The sequence below is a fragment of the Taurulus bubalis genome, assembly GCF_910589615.1.
Source record: "Taurulus bubalis genome assembly, chromosome: 5".
NCBI lineage: Eukaryota > Metazoa > Chordata > Actinopteri > Perciformes > Cottidae > Taurulus > Taurulus bubalis.
Window position 1 is genome coordinate 16,258,807 of NC_136593.1, and position 14,024 is coordinate 16,272,830.

At 38.9% G+C, this 14,024-nt stretch overlaps 2 protein-coding genes across 3 annotated transcripts in view; both read left to right on the forward strand.

The window, feature by feature from the left end:
* dip2bb (disco-interacting protein 2 homolog Bb) overlaps positions 1-4,554 on the forward strand; it is a 33,020-nt gene extending 28,466 nt beyond the window's left edge. The window contains exons 29-38 of the mRNA XM_079218131.1: positions 60-169; positions 1,167-1,297; positions 1,400-1,568; positions 1,804-1,974; positions 2,072-2,133; positions 2,329-2,386; positions 2,507-2,581; positions 2,690-2,864; positions 3,067-3,190; positions 3,376-4,554. Coding sequence (XP_079074257.1) covers positions 60-169; positions 1,167-1,297; positions 1,400-1,568; positions 1,804-1,974; positions 2,072-2,133; positions 2,329-2,386; positions 2,507-2,581; positions 2,690-2,864; positions 3,067-3,190; positions 3,376-3,628 — 1,328 coding nt within the window. The 3' untranslated portion in view covers positions 3,629-4,554. The remainder of the gene's footprint in view (positions 1-59; positions 170-1,166; positions 1,298-1,399; positions 1,569-1,803; positions 1,975-2,071; positions 2,134-2,328; positions 2,387-2,506; positions 2,582-2,689; positions 2,865-3,066; positions 3,191-3,375) is intronic.
* Positions 4,555-7,316: 2,762 nt separating this feature from the next.
* On the forward strand, positions 7,317-13,831 carry atf1 (activating transcription factor 1). Of its 2 annotated transcripts, XM_079218103.1 has the most exons (8): positions 7,317-7,431; positions 8,265-8,356; positions 9,359-9,481; positions 9,637-9,734; positions 9,811-9,917; positions 10,253-10,414; positions 11,061-11,214; positions 13,018-13,831. In XM_079218103.1, the coding sequence occupies exons 2-8, from the start codon at positions 8,270-8,272 to the stop codon at positions 13,160-13,162; spliced, it is 876 nt and encodes a 291-aa protein (XP_079074229.1). In that variant the 5' UTR covers positions 7,317-7,431; positions 8,265-8,269; the 3' UTR covers positions 13,163-13,831. The 2 variants fall into 2 exon arrangements, with proteins under 2 accessions (XP_079074229.1, XP_079074228.1); XM_079218102.1 differs by lacking the exon at positions 7,317-7,431 and having other exon boundaries at positions 8,139-8,356.
* Positions 13,832-14,024: the final 193 nt, after the last annotated feature.

Below are 14,024 nucleotides of genomic sequence, written 5' to 3' on the forward strand. Positions count from 1 at the left end.
TTGAGTTGTGTATTTATTGGTCAATATATTGAATATGTATTTTTTCCCCTGTAAAACAGATGACCTTCCTCGCCGCCGGCCTCCCCAGATCTATAAGCCGCCCACAGCAGAGATGATTGCTTATCTGGACTTCAGTGTGTCCACGACAGGCATGCTCACTGGGGTCAAGGTGTGACGGATGAGCTTCCCTTTCAAATACTGCAGTGTTTGCTCTTGATCCTAATCCAATAACCTGTTGGTATCACGTATACAGCTGTTGAGCTCCTATAATGAACATTTCCAAACAATGTATATCAATTGATAATATATAAAAAGGCACCGCCAGTAGTGATCACCTGAATCTGCAACTCCCCTCGACTCTACAGAGATTCAGACTGAGTTTCAGCTCATTGTTTAGCTGTCCGGCCCACAATTTTACTGTTTTGATTCACTCTCACAGCAGCCGCTCTCTTCAGTGGAAAAGTTCTAAAAACCCACTGTACACTACTTGCTCAGCACCAAACGACAGACAGACACAGTTAGAAACAAGCATGTGAACATAGTGGAGCACTCAGCTAAAGAGACAGATATTTCTCTCAGGGGTTGGTAGAGAACAACAATTGAGCTAAAAGAGCATATTAGACTAGACATTCATCAAGGACCAGAAACACAACAAATAAATGTTAATGAGACATCAAATAAACATAATTATGCAGCTGCATTGTATGCGAGAAGTGATCTGAGCAGGTTTTTCTTCTTAAAACAAATCCGTGATTGCTCGGCGAGCGGTGTGATCGATCAGTCAGTCTTCTATTGAACAGTGTTCCTGGAACGACCTCTGTCCCGAAGTAATGGCTGTTGACCTTTGCCAAACCACAATGACTGAAATGATAAGTATGGGCTGACAAACAGAGTAAAAGAGAGAAAATGGCGTCTTTATTAACCTGCTAAGAGATACAAAGTCTCCACTTACGTACACATACCTCGATCGAATGTAATAGAATTCCGCCATCTGCTATGTTGCACCGGAAAAGGTGTTCTACTGCAGCGTCTAAATTACTTAACAAAGTAGAAGAAGGTAAACCTGGTTGACAGAAAGAAGTACATTAGAAAATAATTTCTAGATATACAACAGTGTTGTTGTGACAGTTTACTTTGTCTCTCATGTGTCTTCATGTTTTTTGCAGATCTCTCATGCAGCGGTCAGTGCGCTTTGTCGCTCGGTAAAGCTGCAGTGTGAACTGTACTCCTCTCGCCAAATAGCCATCTGCCTGGACCCTTACTGTGGTCTGGGCTTCGTCTTGTGGTGCCTCGCAAGGTGCAGTACACCTACAATAAATCCATGCAATGTAGTAACGTTCTCTTTGTTGTGTTCCCCCACCATTCATCCACTTTTTTTCCTTCATGTCTTGTCTTTTAGTGTTTACTCAGGTCACCAATCCGTCCTGATTCCTCCCTTCGAGTTGGAGAGCTGCTTGTCTCTGTGGCTGAGTACGCTCACTCAGTATCGTATCAGAGACACCTTTTGCTCCTACTCCGTCATGGAGCTCTGCACGAAAGGACTGGGCACTCAGACTGAGTTACTCAAGGTGAGGAATATATATATATATATGTATATATATATATATATATATATATATAAATATATATATATATATATATATGTGTGTATGTATGAGTGAGAGCGAGCGAGAGAGAATATCATGAATGAAAGATATGTAATATGCCGCAAGGATTTGATCATTTTGTGTGGGTGTTTTTTTTTTGTGAGTGGTATATATGTATTATGAGGAATTTAATAAGATTCATTTTTGTTTTTTTCAGGCCCGTGGTGTGAACCTGTCATGTGTGCGGAGCTGCGTGGTGATAGCAGAGGAACGCCCTCGACTCGCCCTCGCACACTCCTTCTCGAAGCTGTTTAAAGACGTTGGGCTGTCGTCCAGAGCTGTCAGCACGGCGTTTGGTTCCCGGGTTAACCTGGCCGTCGGCCTGCAGGTACGCCAACCAACTTGACCTGGCTTCACATAGAAGTTCCCTTTGAATTATACCTAGATGAGAGCCAGTGTATGTACCTGCTCTTTGTGTGTTACAGGGCACCACTGGTCCGGATCCCTGTACGGTTTATGTAGACATGAAGTCTCTCCGACATGACAGGTAAGAACACAGGATCATTTCAACCAAGATGACCGGTTTAAACAAACATGCCTTCAGTGTCCGAAACTAAGCCTTCTGAATTTAAAAAGTATTACGTCCGGCCTACTGTCTACAACAGAGTTTGGCTCTTAGCTGATGTTTCAGAGATAGCGTGAGGATTCTAAATTGATTGATTATATACGCCTTCTTATGTAGAGTGAGGCTGGTGGAGAGAGGAGCGCCTCAGAGTCTTCCTCTAATGGAGTCTGGCAAGGTGAGATGCTATACATACTATAAACCCATATGGTATGGTACATATTCTCTCAATTCGTTGTTATTATTTTGTTAAAAGTTGTACATATCACCAGTGTATGACTATTTTTTTCATCTACAGATACTGCCAGGTGTTCGGGTGATAATTGTAAATCCAGAGACCAGAGGTCCACTTGGTGACTCTCATCTAGGAGAGGTGAGATGTATATACTACACAACATGACAGCATCTTGACCAAACGGTGGGTAAAGCCTTGTTACTTCTCAAACCCAGCTCTGACCCAGTGTGTATCTCTCTCTCTCAGATCTGGGTGAACAGCCCTCACAACGCCAGTGGCTACTACACCATCTACGGAGAGGAGAGTCTTCAGGCCAACCACTTCAACACCAAGCTCAGCTTTGGAGACCCGCAGACCTTATGGGCCAGGACGGGATACTTGGGTTTCGTGAAGAGGACTGAGCTGTTAGAGGCCAACGGGGGTGAGTAGACCCTGACGGACCTCAAGTCTAGATTTAAAACAAAATGGATTGGACTGAGAAAGTCAATGTTGATGAGTTTATTACAAGGTTGATTATTAACACTTTTTAACAGGAAGCACAATCCTGGCTGCTTACACATTTCCTTTCACTTTGTCTGCATACTTTTCTGGGTGGATTATGTTGCCTGCATTTCTGTTCTCAGATCGGCACGATGCTCTCTTCGTGGTGGGCTCACTGGATGAGACGTTGGAGCTCAGAGGGCTGCGCTACCACCCAACTGACATTGAAATCTCAGTGTCCCGGGCTCACCGCAGTATAGCTGAGAGGTGAGAATGGTCTTGATAAACATACCGATCTGACCCACACTTTACTAATGTTACTACAGTATCCACTGCTAAAATGCTAACATGGCTCTCACAGTTATATATACATTGAATTACACTGTGAAGAAAGCGACCCAAAAGGTCAAACTATTCCTTTAACATCGCTTCTGGGTTCTTGTTCTTCACAGTGCTGTGTTTACGTGGACCAACCTGCTGGTGGTGGTGTCGGAGCTGTGTGGCTCAGAGCAGGATGCGCTGGACCTGGTGCCGCTGATAACCAACGTGGTCCTGGAGGAGCACCACCTCATCGTGGGGGTGGTGGTCATTGTAGACCCCGGCGTTATACCCATCAACTCCAGGGGAGAGAAGCAGCGCATGCACCTTCGTGACTCTTTCCTCGCTGATCAGCTGGATCCCATCTACGTCGCTTACAACATGTAAGGGGTTGTGTTGGTCGGGGCTTGTTTAGACATCTTCCACATCTCGGATGCTTCTGCTTCATCTCCCCAGCGCTCGACTGCGGCTTTGGCAGAGGGTGAAAAGGAAAAAGCATGAACCACATGTATTGCCACCCAGCCCTGTGTGACACCAGCATATCTTGGCCATTGCATGTCTGTGATTGGACCTGCCATGTTTGGAGTTCTTCACTGTGTTTTATAGATAGAATTTTGCAAATGGGACAGAAGCAACTTGTACTGCATACGGCAGAGAAAAAACAAAACCCTGTTGCACTTTTTTATAGAAAGGGTGAAACATACAACAGAACCACTTTTGAAATAATTTCTATATATATAAACAAATCAATCGTCTTATAAGTACCTACCACAAACCTCGTAAAATACTTTCCCTTCTGTTTCCATACAAATACCAGGAGCTATTAAACTTGGATCAACCACTTGAAATATTTTTACACGCACACAAACGCATGCCCTGAGCACTTATTTCTCACTACCACAGATGAACAAAAGAGGGCAGATGAAAACATTATACTTGTAGTCAGTCTCAGTCTGTGTGCAATATTTAGAAAACTTATTTTATGTCCCATGATAATGAAGCCAAAAATTATTTCACAACTTTCCTGCCCTAAAATATTTCCTGCCTTATAAAACTTTAGCCATACATTCCTACCTTGATTTTTAATGAATCTGTTATTGATGGCTGTTTACTCTCCTTTGGTTTTGACTAGTAGTGGAACTCCTGACCGATATCCAAAGGGATCAAACTAAAAGAGGAAAGTGGCCATATTCTGTACTGTACCTATAAAGGCCTGTTGTATTTTAGATACTATGTTACTGTATAGATATATTTTACTTGTATAAATGTATAAATGCTAGACTTGTCTCTCTCATTTGATGGTTTATGGATAGTTAACCCAGATGTTGGATCACAATTGTAGCAGAGAGGATTGTAAATAAGATTGAACAGTTTTGACAGTACTTTTGAAATGGAATATTAGTTGTATATTGGAGGTTAAAGATAATTAACTTTAAATCATTGTTAATCAGGATAGATAGAACATTGCACTTTCTCAAAAATGATCTATTTTATTATAACAATGAGGCATTATAACAAAAGGTATATATTAGCTTATATTATTCTGAGGATTCTTGCTTGAAGAGCTTTGAGAGTTACGAGGAGGGGCTATCACTGTTAATGCCAGGGAACTTTTCCTTTAAAAACACTTGGATAAAAACCAATATCATAACTTTTCAGGCTACCGGGTTATTTTGTAAAAATGTTTAAAAATATTTAAAAAAAATAGGCCCACCTTTATCTAATATGCATTGCCATTGCCATTGTAGTTTGTATCAGTAGACAGTCACATCTCTAATTTTTCTATTGCAAAATAGAGCGTTGGAGAGTCTATTCCCTTTTCCTTTTCACACTCAGAGTTATTTCAAACTGTATTTGTGTAACTTTGTTAAGAATTACTTTGAATACTAACAGGATTGTTGTCGGTACTTAAGAGTCTGTAGTCAATAGATGCAAGTCATCGTGTATCTGGATAATTTTCTTTGTTCTGTCACTGGATTTAAAAGCACTTGTGAATGCAGCTGCATAGCTGAGCCACATCTGAAACATCCTTGATTGGCAAGTAAAGTAATTGTATGAAAAAGGGTTAGAAAAAAGAAATAATATTTGCATCAATATGTATTTGCAAAATGTGTTTGATTTCCTGTTATCTCATGCTTTCCGTGTGCTCCTTGCCATACTTTATAGGTTATTTGTACTGGATTATACTGTATTTCAGTGATGAACAGTTAATGTAAACATGTACATATATATTTTTTTTGACTTTTGGAATTGTCCTATTATAAGATACAATCATGCCAAACACAATATTAGACAGATGTTTAATCATCTAAAGGTAAACAGGAAAATAATCCATTGAATTACTGCACTTTGCACTGGTGGTACTTACAGCAGGTGTCTACTGTGTGGACTAACTATCCCCATTTCATGTTACATTAAATGTGTTACTAATTTTAGATGTATAATGCTTGGCATTTGCTTTTGCCCAGTTTAAGTCCACCTAGAGTAAAAACTAATAGCACTTAATCTTAGCTTTTACATTGCATCCTTCGTTTGCAGCAGAATGTTTGCATGATTCAGCCGAGCACAAGAAGAAGTCAGCTTGAGGCACATCTCATCTTGAGGCACAAGTGGAGGAGATATATATGTATGAAATTGTATATTCAGGGAACAAAACTCATAACACAGGGATGGACCAGGTGGTCCCTTGGTGCAATCTGTGAATAATACCCATAAAATGTAGACATTTATCACAACACATCTCCTTGTTATTAAGGCAGACCTAATGAGCAAAAAGAGGGGTTACTGATGACTAGTGTTCATATACCATCTACCTGCTTCGCCAGGAAGTCTACAAGGGCTCCCTTCGGTTTACACTCTTTTTCTCCGTAAGAGTTCTCACACACTATGCAATCCCAATGACAGTGCAATTTAATTTCAAAGCTTGCACCGTCTGGTGAAATAAACATGATGCTTAAACATTTTGTAATAACTAAGAACAGAGGACTGATTACATTTAACCGGTTACTTAAGACTGGATTAACCTCTCTTGAGCTGTTCTATCAATATTTTGTGTATGCACTCTTGGTACGTTGTATATTAATTATTTGGTGAATTATATACTGCTCCATGAGGGTGTGATCCACTGATGTATCTTTAATGTTAGGGAGGTGTTTTAACTCGTATAGTTAAGAAATCAAAGGTGGTACCCCCCTTTCCATTTTCTCACTTATTTTCTATTTTGGTTTGTTGTACTTTGTTTTATACTTTATGTGAAAGTAATACAGAATAAACAAAACCATTTAATCATTTCAGATGTCCTGATATTTTGAGATATATATCCTGAGTTTAGTAATGATGTGACTGAAATTAGTCTTGAAGCATAGACTTTTTGATTATTAAACAACTTGCATCTTTACAGTGAAAGCATTTGGAGAATTTGAGAAGACATTTTTGTCGCAAAACCCCTGTTTATTGCCTGCTGAATAAGGTCGACAGCTACTTGTAAAATGGGAAATATTAGTCTGAATTTGACAAGTCACATCAGGCTTTGTTAAAAGATTGGTCATGTTTCAAGATAAGATGACCAAACACAAGAGGGCAGAATATGTGATACAATCATACATGGTTATACAACCATAATATATGGTTTAATACATCATTTTAATAACGTAGATGTTTAAGAATTACTAGCAACATTAACTTAACATATTCAAATTAAAAGTATCCACTATGCAGAATGCCCCCCAGCGTTATATGACACTATTATTTGATTATTATTGCAGATGCATCAGTTGAGCAGCATTTGTAATATTCTAGCGGCTGAAATTAATACACAATTACGTAACGTTATACTCTCAATATAAAGTAGCATAACATAAATAACGTCTTTTGGGCAATGCACTGTGTATTTTATCTAACAAGTGGGACTTTTCCACCCTGTCCTTGTACATCTACCAGTTGCTCAAACTCTTCACCAATCACAAAGCCTAAATAAACTATTACGTAATGCGTCTTTGCCAAGCGGCACCGCCCATTTCCTTTGGGAAAAAAAGTGGTCAGCTATTTTTTTTTAGCTGACATCTTTGTATTTTTAGCTGTTAGCCACTTCTGCTAAGTAACTTTTCAAGGCATTTCTTACGTCAAAGTATACACACGAATTGCACGAAGTCCACGTTGAGAACAACAGCAGTTACGCGGTCCTTGAAAAGGTAAATTGTGGCTCTCTGAGCAGTAATTTGGTGCTCGTCTGGCTGTCTGCTTCGCTGTGGCGGTAATGGCGGCTGTTGCTTCGTCAACTCCTAGCCGTTTTACGAAAAGGGAAGGTGTAGTTAGCTTAATGGCTCCCCGTCTCGCTGACGTCTATTGACGCGGTAACTTGCGTGCCAGTGACAGAGTTACACATATTTGCTCAATGAGACTAAAGCTCATCCTTCCTGTGAACTAGAGGAACGCAACGTGCCCCGTTCTTAGTTCTAAAAGTGTTATTTTTTCACGGTTTTAGTTGGTTAACGTCCGTTTAACTGAACGTTAGCTCCCGTTAACTAGCAACAGGGATGTTAGCGAGGTCGATCGTTCGAGCGCGAGGGACTGAAAGCACAACTTTACATGTCGGCTGGAGAGATTTTTGCGATGAAGTCAGCCCGCTTAAAAACGTAAAATTCAGTATTTAACTCACGAGGAGAGTGCAAATGTAATTGTATTGACTGTTGGGCCTAGCTAATTTCCTTAACTCAATTTTTAGCTACGTTAGTTGCATTGGCTAACACGATTGAACCAAAGAGGAAGTCGATTTTTTTTTTAATTTAGCTTAAATTCACTTGTTCAACTTGAGAAGAAAGGGTTAACCAAAGTATAGACCAGTGATTTGATATCGCTCTGATCTGTTGCTCCTCGTCGGGAAGAGTTGTTTATTATATCAACAAATGGCGCGCAGGCCACAGCGGAGCACAGCATCTTATAGGCAGGAAAACCCCGCCACACACGGTTGTTTTGTTATCTTAGTGCCATCGTAACACCGTAATATTTATGTATTTGTTTCCAGTTACTATGGAAGAAGTCCAACAGGGCAGCAATGGCACCGAGTTACAGACTGCCACGATCACACCCGCTCAGTTCTCACAGATAGCCCAACAGGTAACTAATAGATCCCTTTCAAAAATACAGTACCTTTTGAAAAGCTTGCCATTCTTTATTGTCACTGAATCTCTTGCAATGCTAATGCATCTAATTTTGTTTATGAAAGCACACTTAAGGGTCTTAAAGTTGGCTCATTGGTACAGCTAAATCAATTTCTTACTAATTTTGTAATAAAGGCAAGAATTACTGAATCCAGGTCGTGGTGTGCTTGGAGTCTCACTCTGTTGTTGTTTCACTTGTTCATGTATCAGAGGATGTTCCAATTTCTTGACAGCAGAACACCAAACTTAAGTTCCTGTTTGAGTTCATAGCATCTGATAAGACAGTGGTCCTTCATTTTTGTGTTTTTTACGTGTGCTTATAAACTATAAATGAGGGTATATTAACACATACTATATTGATATAGTGAGTAGGTTTGTTAAAGGAGATTTGAAATGATCAGTTCACCCAAATTACAACTTTTCCACTGTCCACAAACTTAGATTTGGTTTTATGAGATATGCCTCTTGAACATTTTAGCCCACTACACTCTTACACATTCTGTAAATATATATATTTAAAAAAATATTTATTATATTGTCTTTGCAGAAACAATATTTTAGTTACTCAAGATTATCTTGAGACATCAATGACAGTTTTCATTTAGGTTGTTTATTTAGTTGAATTGAGATCCAGATGAAACCATTCACAGTGCGGTCCGTAGATCATCTGGTGTTACTGAGGAATATAAGCAAAATTAAAATATTGTTCATTGTAATAGAGTGGTAGCAGAAGCCTCAGTGGTACAGCTCAATTTTAGCCGTATAAAACCAAAATCCTCTCTGGCTTGATTCCACAAGAGGTAACTGTAATTTGGGTGAAATAACTCTTTAAGCATTGATTTTATACAAGTGAGTTTCAATGAGCTTCTGCACTCACTTTTTTTGTGCATAGAAAATGGTGGTAATTGGCACAATAACTATGTTTTGGGGATTTTAAACTGTGTTTGGGTTTTTGTAGATGTCACTGGGTGGTGGTTCTGTGGCCGTTGTTCAGCTGCCAGGGGGTCAGTTTCAGGTTCAAGGGGTGATTCAGTCTGCACAGTCGTCAGTCATTCAGTCCCCTCAGATGCAAACTGTACAGGTGAGACCACTTGCTTTTCTTGACCCAGTAATAATTGTTTCTCATTGACAGCCTATGATTAATTTATTTCCTTAATTTCCTTTTGACAAACCTCCAATATGCGTTTTTATCAAATTACTCATTTGCACTTTGTTAATCCATCTCCCTCTTTCAAGGCCCTGGAATCAGATAGTGACGATTCACAGGACTCATCAGACAGTGGAGCTGTAGCCCATAATACCAGAGAAATACTGGCAAGACGGCCTTCATACAGGTATAAACAATTAAAGTTAAAAACTTCTTCAGAGAGGAATTCCATCTCAATTGACCTTCCTTCTCTCACCTTGCAGAAAAATCCTCAATGAACTGTCATCTGAGGAAGTAACGGAGAACCAGGTATCCACAGGTGTTGCAGCGTCCACCACCCAAATCTACCAGACCAGCACCGGACAGTACAGTATGCTCTTCTCCGTTCAATAGTACTTGCATAAGAAATTTCGAATTTGTTATCAGATGTTATTCATCTCTAGGCCACAGAATAATCATAAACAACATATTTTGGATTTCTGCAAAGGGAACTTTGGGATAAATGTGATTGTTATGTAATAACACTGTATGCTTCCTGTTAATATGCTCACAAGAACATATTTATATCCGAAACCACATTTCCAGTAAAATTCCCCTATGGAAAAAAAGAGCACTCTGCAGCTCTCAGAATTTACTTAACTAGCTGAAATGGGAATTTGACTTGTGCTTTACCTAATTCTGATGACATCTGTGTGATTATTCTAGTTACAATAAACGCTAATGGAACAATCCAGCTTGCTGAAGGCATCCAGGGGGTCCAGGCTGTCACCATGGCCAACTCTGGAGCCCAGCAAACCATTCTTCAGTATGCCCAGACACCCGACGGCCAGCAGATACTAGTGCCGAGTAACCAGGTCGTTGTACAAGGTAAGCAAAACATGTCATATTTTAAGAAAATGTATCTGATTTCTTAGCCAATTTTTTCGGCTAATTTAGAGATCTTTTGTAAAGAGATTCCAGCAGATTGCTAATTTTTCTGATATGCAGATTATAGCACTTTGTCAAAAAATACAGTAAAGGGAGGGAAAAAAGCTCATCCAGCAAACACATTTTGCCTGGTAGTTTACCCTTTAATATCTTTCCCAAATCAACACAGCTCCTTGACTTTCAATTGGAATGTGGCTTCACTTCAAGGTGCCTTACTTTCAATGAGATTATTTGATTAAAGTGCAATTAATACCAAGGTTCAGCATTTTTAGAAGCATGTTTGGTAAACTAGTTAATGTATTTTCATTCACACTGGTTTGAGAATGTCTCAGTATTGGCACTAGAAAAGTAGTTACTGAAAAGATTTTCCCAAAAACATACTACAAAGCACCTGGGGAAGCCCTGTGTGTATGTCAATTTTCCTTTTTTTCATGGGAAATCACATTTCTTCTGATGGTCTTTATTGTTATGTTTGGTTATGGTTAACAATAATAAATTAATGTCTCGACTTCTCAAGTAATGTATGTTGTGTGGAAAGGCTGTTATGACTCCTGCTGTAAACGTTTGACTGTCCTGTGACCCGCAGGTGCAGGAGGAGAGATGCAAACATACCAGATCCGCACAGCGGCAGCATCCAGCTCGCTGCCTCAGACTGTAGTCATGACATCTCCTATGGGACATTCTCAGGGCAATGAAAAGGACCCAACAATGAAAAGGGAAATCAGGCTTGCAAAAAACAGGTACGTGTACAGTTTATTTCTGGGTTAATCACAGTCACCGACACAATGGATTAAATACCCCTGGTGAAGATTACAAACTGGGCAGGGAGAAAGATGATGCAGTGCCTTCAATACTGGGATTATGTAGAGCTCAGAAACAGGTTAATGTTTCCTAATTAATTGGAGACCTTCGTAGCGCCGCTTTGGTCTTTTTTATGGGGGGGGGGAATCTTTCGGGGAGATTTCAAGTCAGCCGTATATGCCACATAAAAGTGATACACATCCTCTTAAAGCTGAGATGCAGCTCATGCTTGTGTCAAGTTGCTTTATTCATAAATCACAAGTTAAAATTAATGAATGAGTTAATACATTAAATCAATTGTGAAAGTGTAAAGGGCTTATATTATGATGAAATTATATGAAATGCTCATTTATCTCTCATAAGTTGTTACAGCTATTTTGGAGTTTATGCTATTTTATACACTTGCTTACAGTGCTAAATTTAATATGTTTTTACCACTCGAGTGGTGAAATGAAATGATCAAAATTCCCTCAAATACCAGATTTAGTATCCAAGACCTTGAGGAACACCATAGAAAAATCCACGCTGTGATTTGTAATCTAATTACCTTTGACATTTGGAAATTTTTCAGCAATTGGATTGTGATGTCTGTTCTGTAAGCGCCTCAGAAGCCTCCTTATTGTCAATATAATTTGGAAGGCCATGCATCCTCTGATCACCCTAGGTATCTACAGGTCATTTTATAGTGAGGTCAAATAATTAAAAAAAGAGTTTCACTACAATTAAATGGTTACATATGTCCATATGGCATCTTTTTAAGTTTTATTAAGTTTTGTTTTTACCAATATATTGACAAGATATCACCACTCGAACTACGGTTGTATGATTTGACGAGCTTTGCCCCTTTGCTTTGTATCATCTATTTGGGCTACAATCAGTTTTACAGTGTTTTTTTTTTTTAACCACAAGCACCAACCCGAAGAACCTTACAGTCGTAACATTAGAGAGAGAGAGAAGGACGATCTGTTGGTACAATGTTTACGACAATAAAAGCCCAACATTCAACAGCAACGTCCTGTGTCTTTGTTATGATCGTGTCTGTCTGACATAAGCTCAGGATAGACAGACACAACTAAAACGATATTTCTCATTGGGAACAATAAAACAATAAAAAAAAAATGGTGCTCAGAAAAGAACGCTATAGAGACACAGGCACTAACATCCCCACACATCAATGCAATTGAATTCATTAAATACACACAAGAATCTTGGCTTTCCTGTCAATGTTATACAATGTGTGCACTTCCAAGACTGTTTAGGGACCCCAGTATGTTCAAATATTAAAAAACATATTTTTTAGAATAGGTAAAAATAACACCTTTATACTACTTACCCCAAACTGCATGGGATTAGTATAAAGTGGACATGTCTGTGAAGGGGAGACTTGTAAGTACCCATATATTCGTTCACATATCTTGAGGTGGCCCCTTTGAAAATTGTCATGCTAGTTTTGCCTCGCCAACGTTTTGTGTAATTTTGGAGCGCTATTCCGCCCACGACAAGCAGGACATGGTTGGTACCCCTGCTAGTTTCATACAAGTGCCTTCCCTCATGGTTTATTGTAAAGTATCCGATTTGTAGTACATTTTTTACTTGCACATATTTTACTCTTAAGCTGGAACTTTGATATATGTATTTTTTTGTCAAAGTAGGAAAATACTGTACATTGTGACGTACTGCAAGTTAATTAATTGCATAATCTTTCAGTCGGAGTCAGACTAACATTTTTCTCCTCCTTTCAGAGAGGCAGCACGTGAATGTCGACGGAAGAAAAAGGAGTATGTTAAATGCCTTGAAAACCGCGTAGCTGTTCTTGAAAACCAAAACAAGACCCTAATTGAAGAACTGAAAACATTAAAGGACCTTTATTGTGTCAAAACAGGATAAGCTGTTTGAATAGAGGCTGCGGATTGGGACATAATTTGTGAGCGACACAGCTCAGCCATTTGGACATGAACAGGGTTTCTGGGAACACTTAATTTCAGGCTCCTCAAGTTTTTTTACTCTGTTTGATATAAAAGTGACAATTCATGGCAGTAAGATATACTCAACAAATAATTTTTTTTCCACATGCTGTTTTTTTTATTTGCTAACACTATAACATTTATAGTTGTGTACATTTTAATACTGGGAGGTTTGAAATGGTGAGCTTTAACTTTGAGTCTCAGTTTGTAAATGTATCCCGTGTTTTTTAATGTTTAAAAATGTTGCTGTTTTTTTTTTTTTATCCTCGAACAGCATCAGCAGAATGTCGACTGTATAATTCCCACACAGACATAATTCCTGTTTATATTGTGGACCAGCAATTCCCCTCATTTCTCTACAAGAAGATGTTACAATTGTCATTCCTTCTTTTTGTGCAATGGAATATAAAGAGTAACAAATGATTACGTTGAGTGCGGTTTGTTTGGTTGTTTTTTGGCAGTTACTTAGACAATCAGGGAAAAAAAGAGCAGTGTCCAGGTAATATTTATTATGTACATCTTGGGAGGGGTTTGGAAAGAAGAACAAACTGTATGAAATGTTGCTGATTCTGTAAATAAAAAAATATATTTTCACTCAATAAATGCAGTGGTTAGTGTATTTTTGTTCAGTGGAAATTAAAATGAATTGACTGCTTTTGGTGACGTGAAACATGAAGACTTAATTTGAACCCAGTGGTGTCTAATGAATGTTGGTAGTGGACAATGGAAATGTTGGTACATGTTAAGAGAAAGGGTCTTGAGAGAAAACAAATAATCAAAAAATG

Excerpts from the sequence above, each read along its gene's own strand:
- atf1 (XM_079218102.1), top strand. The coding sequence starts at position 8,249 with ATGTATTTGTTTCCAGTTACTATGGAAGAAGTCCAACAGGGCAGCAAT. Across the intron at positions 8,357-9,358 it reads TCTCACAGATAGCCCAACAG|ATGTCACTGGGTGGTGGTTC; the intron begins GTAACTAATAGA and ends GGGTTTTTGTAG. Across the intron at positions 9,918-10,252 it reads GACCAGCACCGGACAGTACA|TTACAATAAACGCTAATGGA; the intron begins GTATGCTCTTCT and ends TGATTATTCTAG.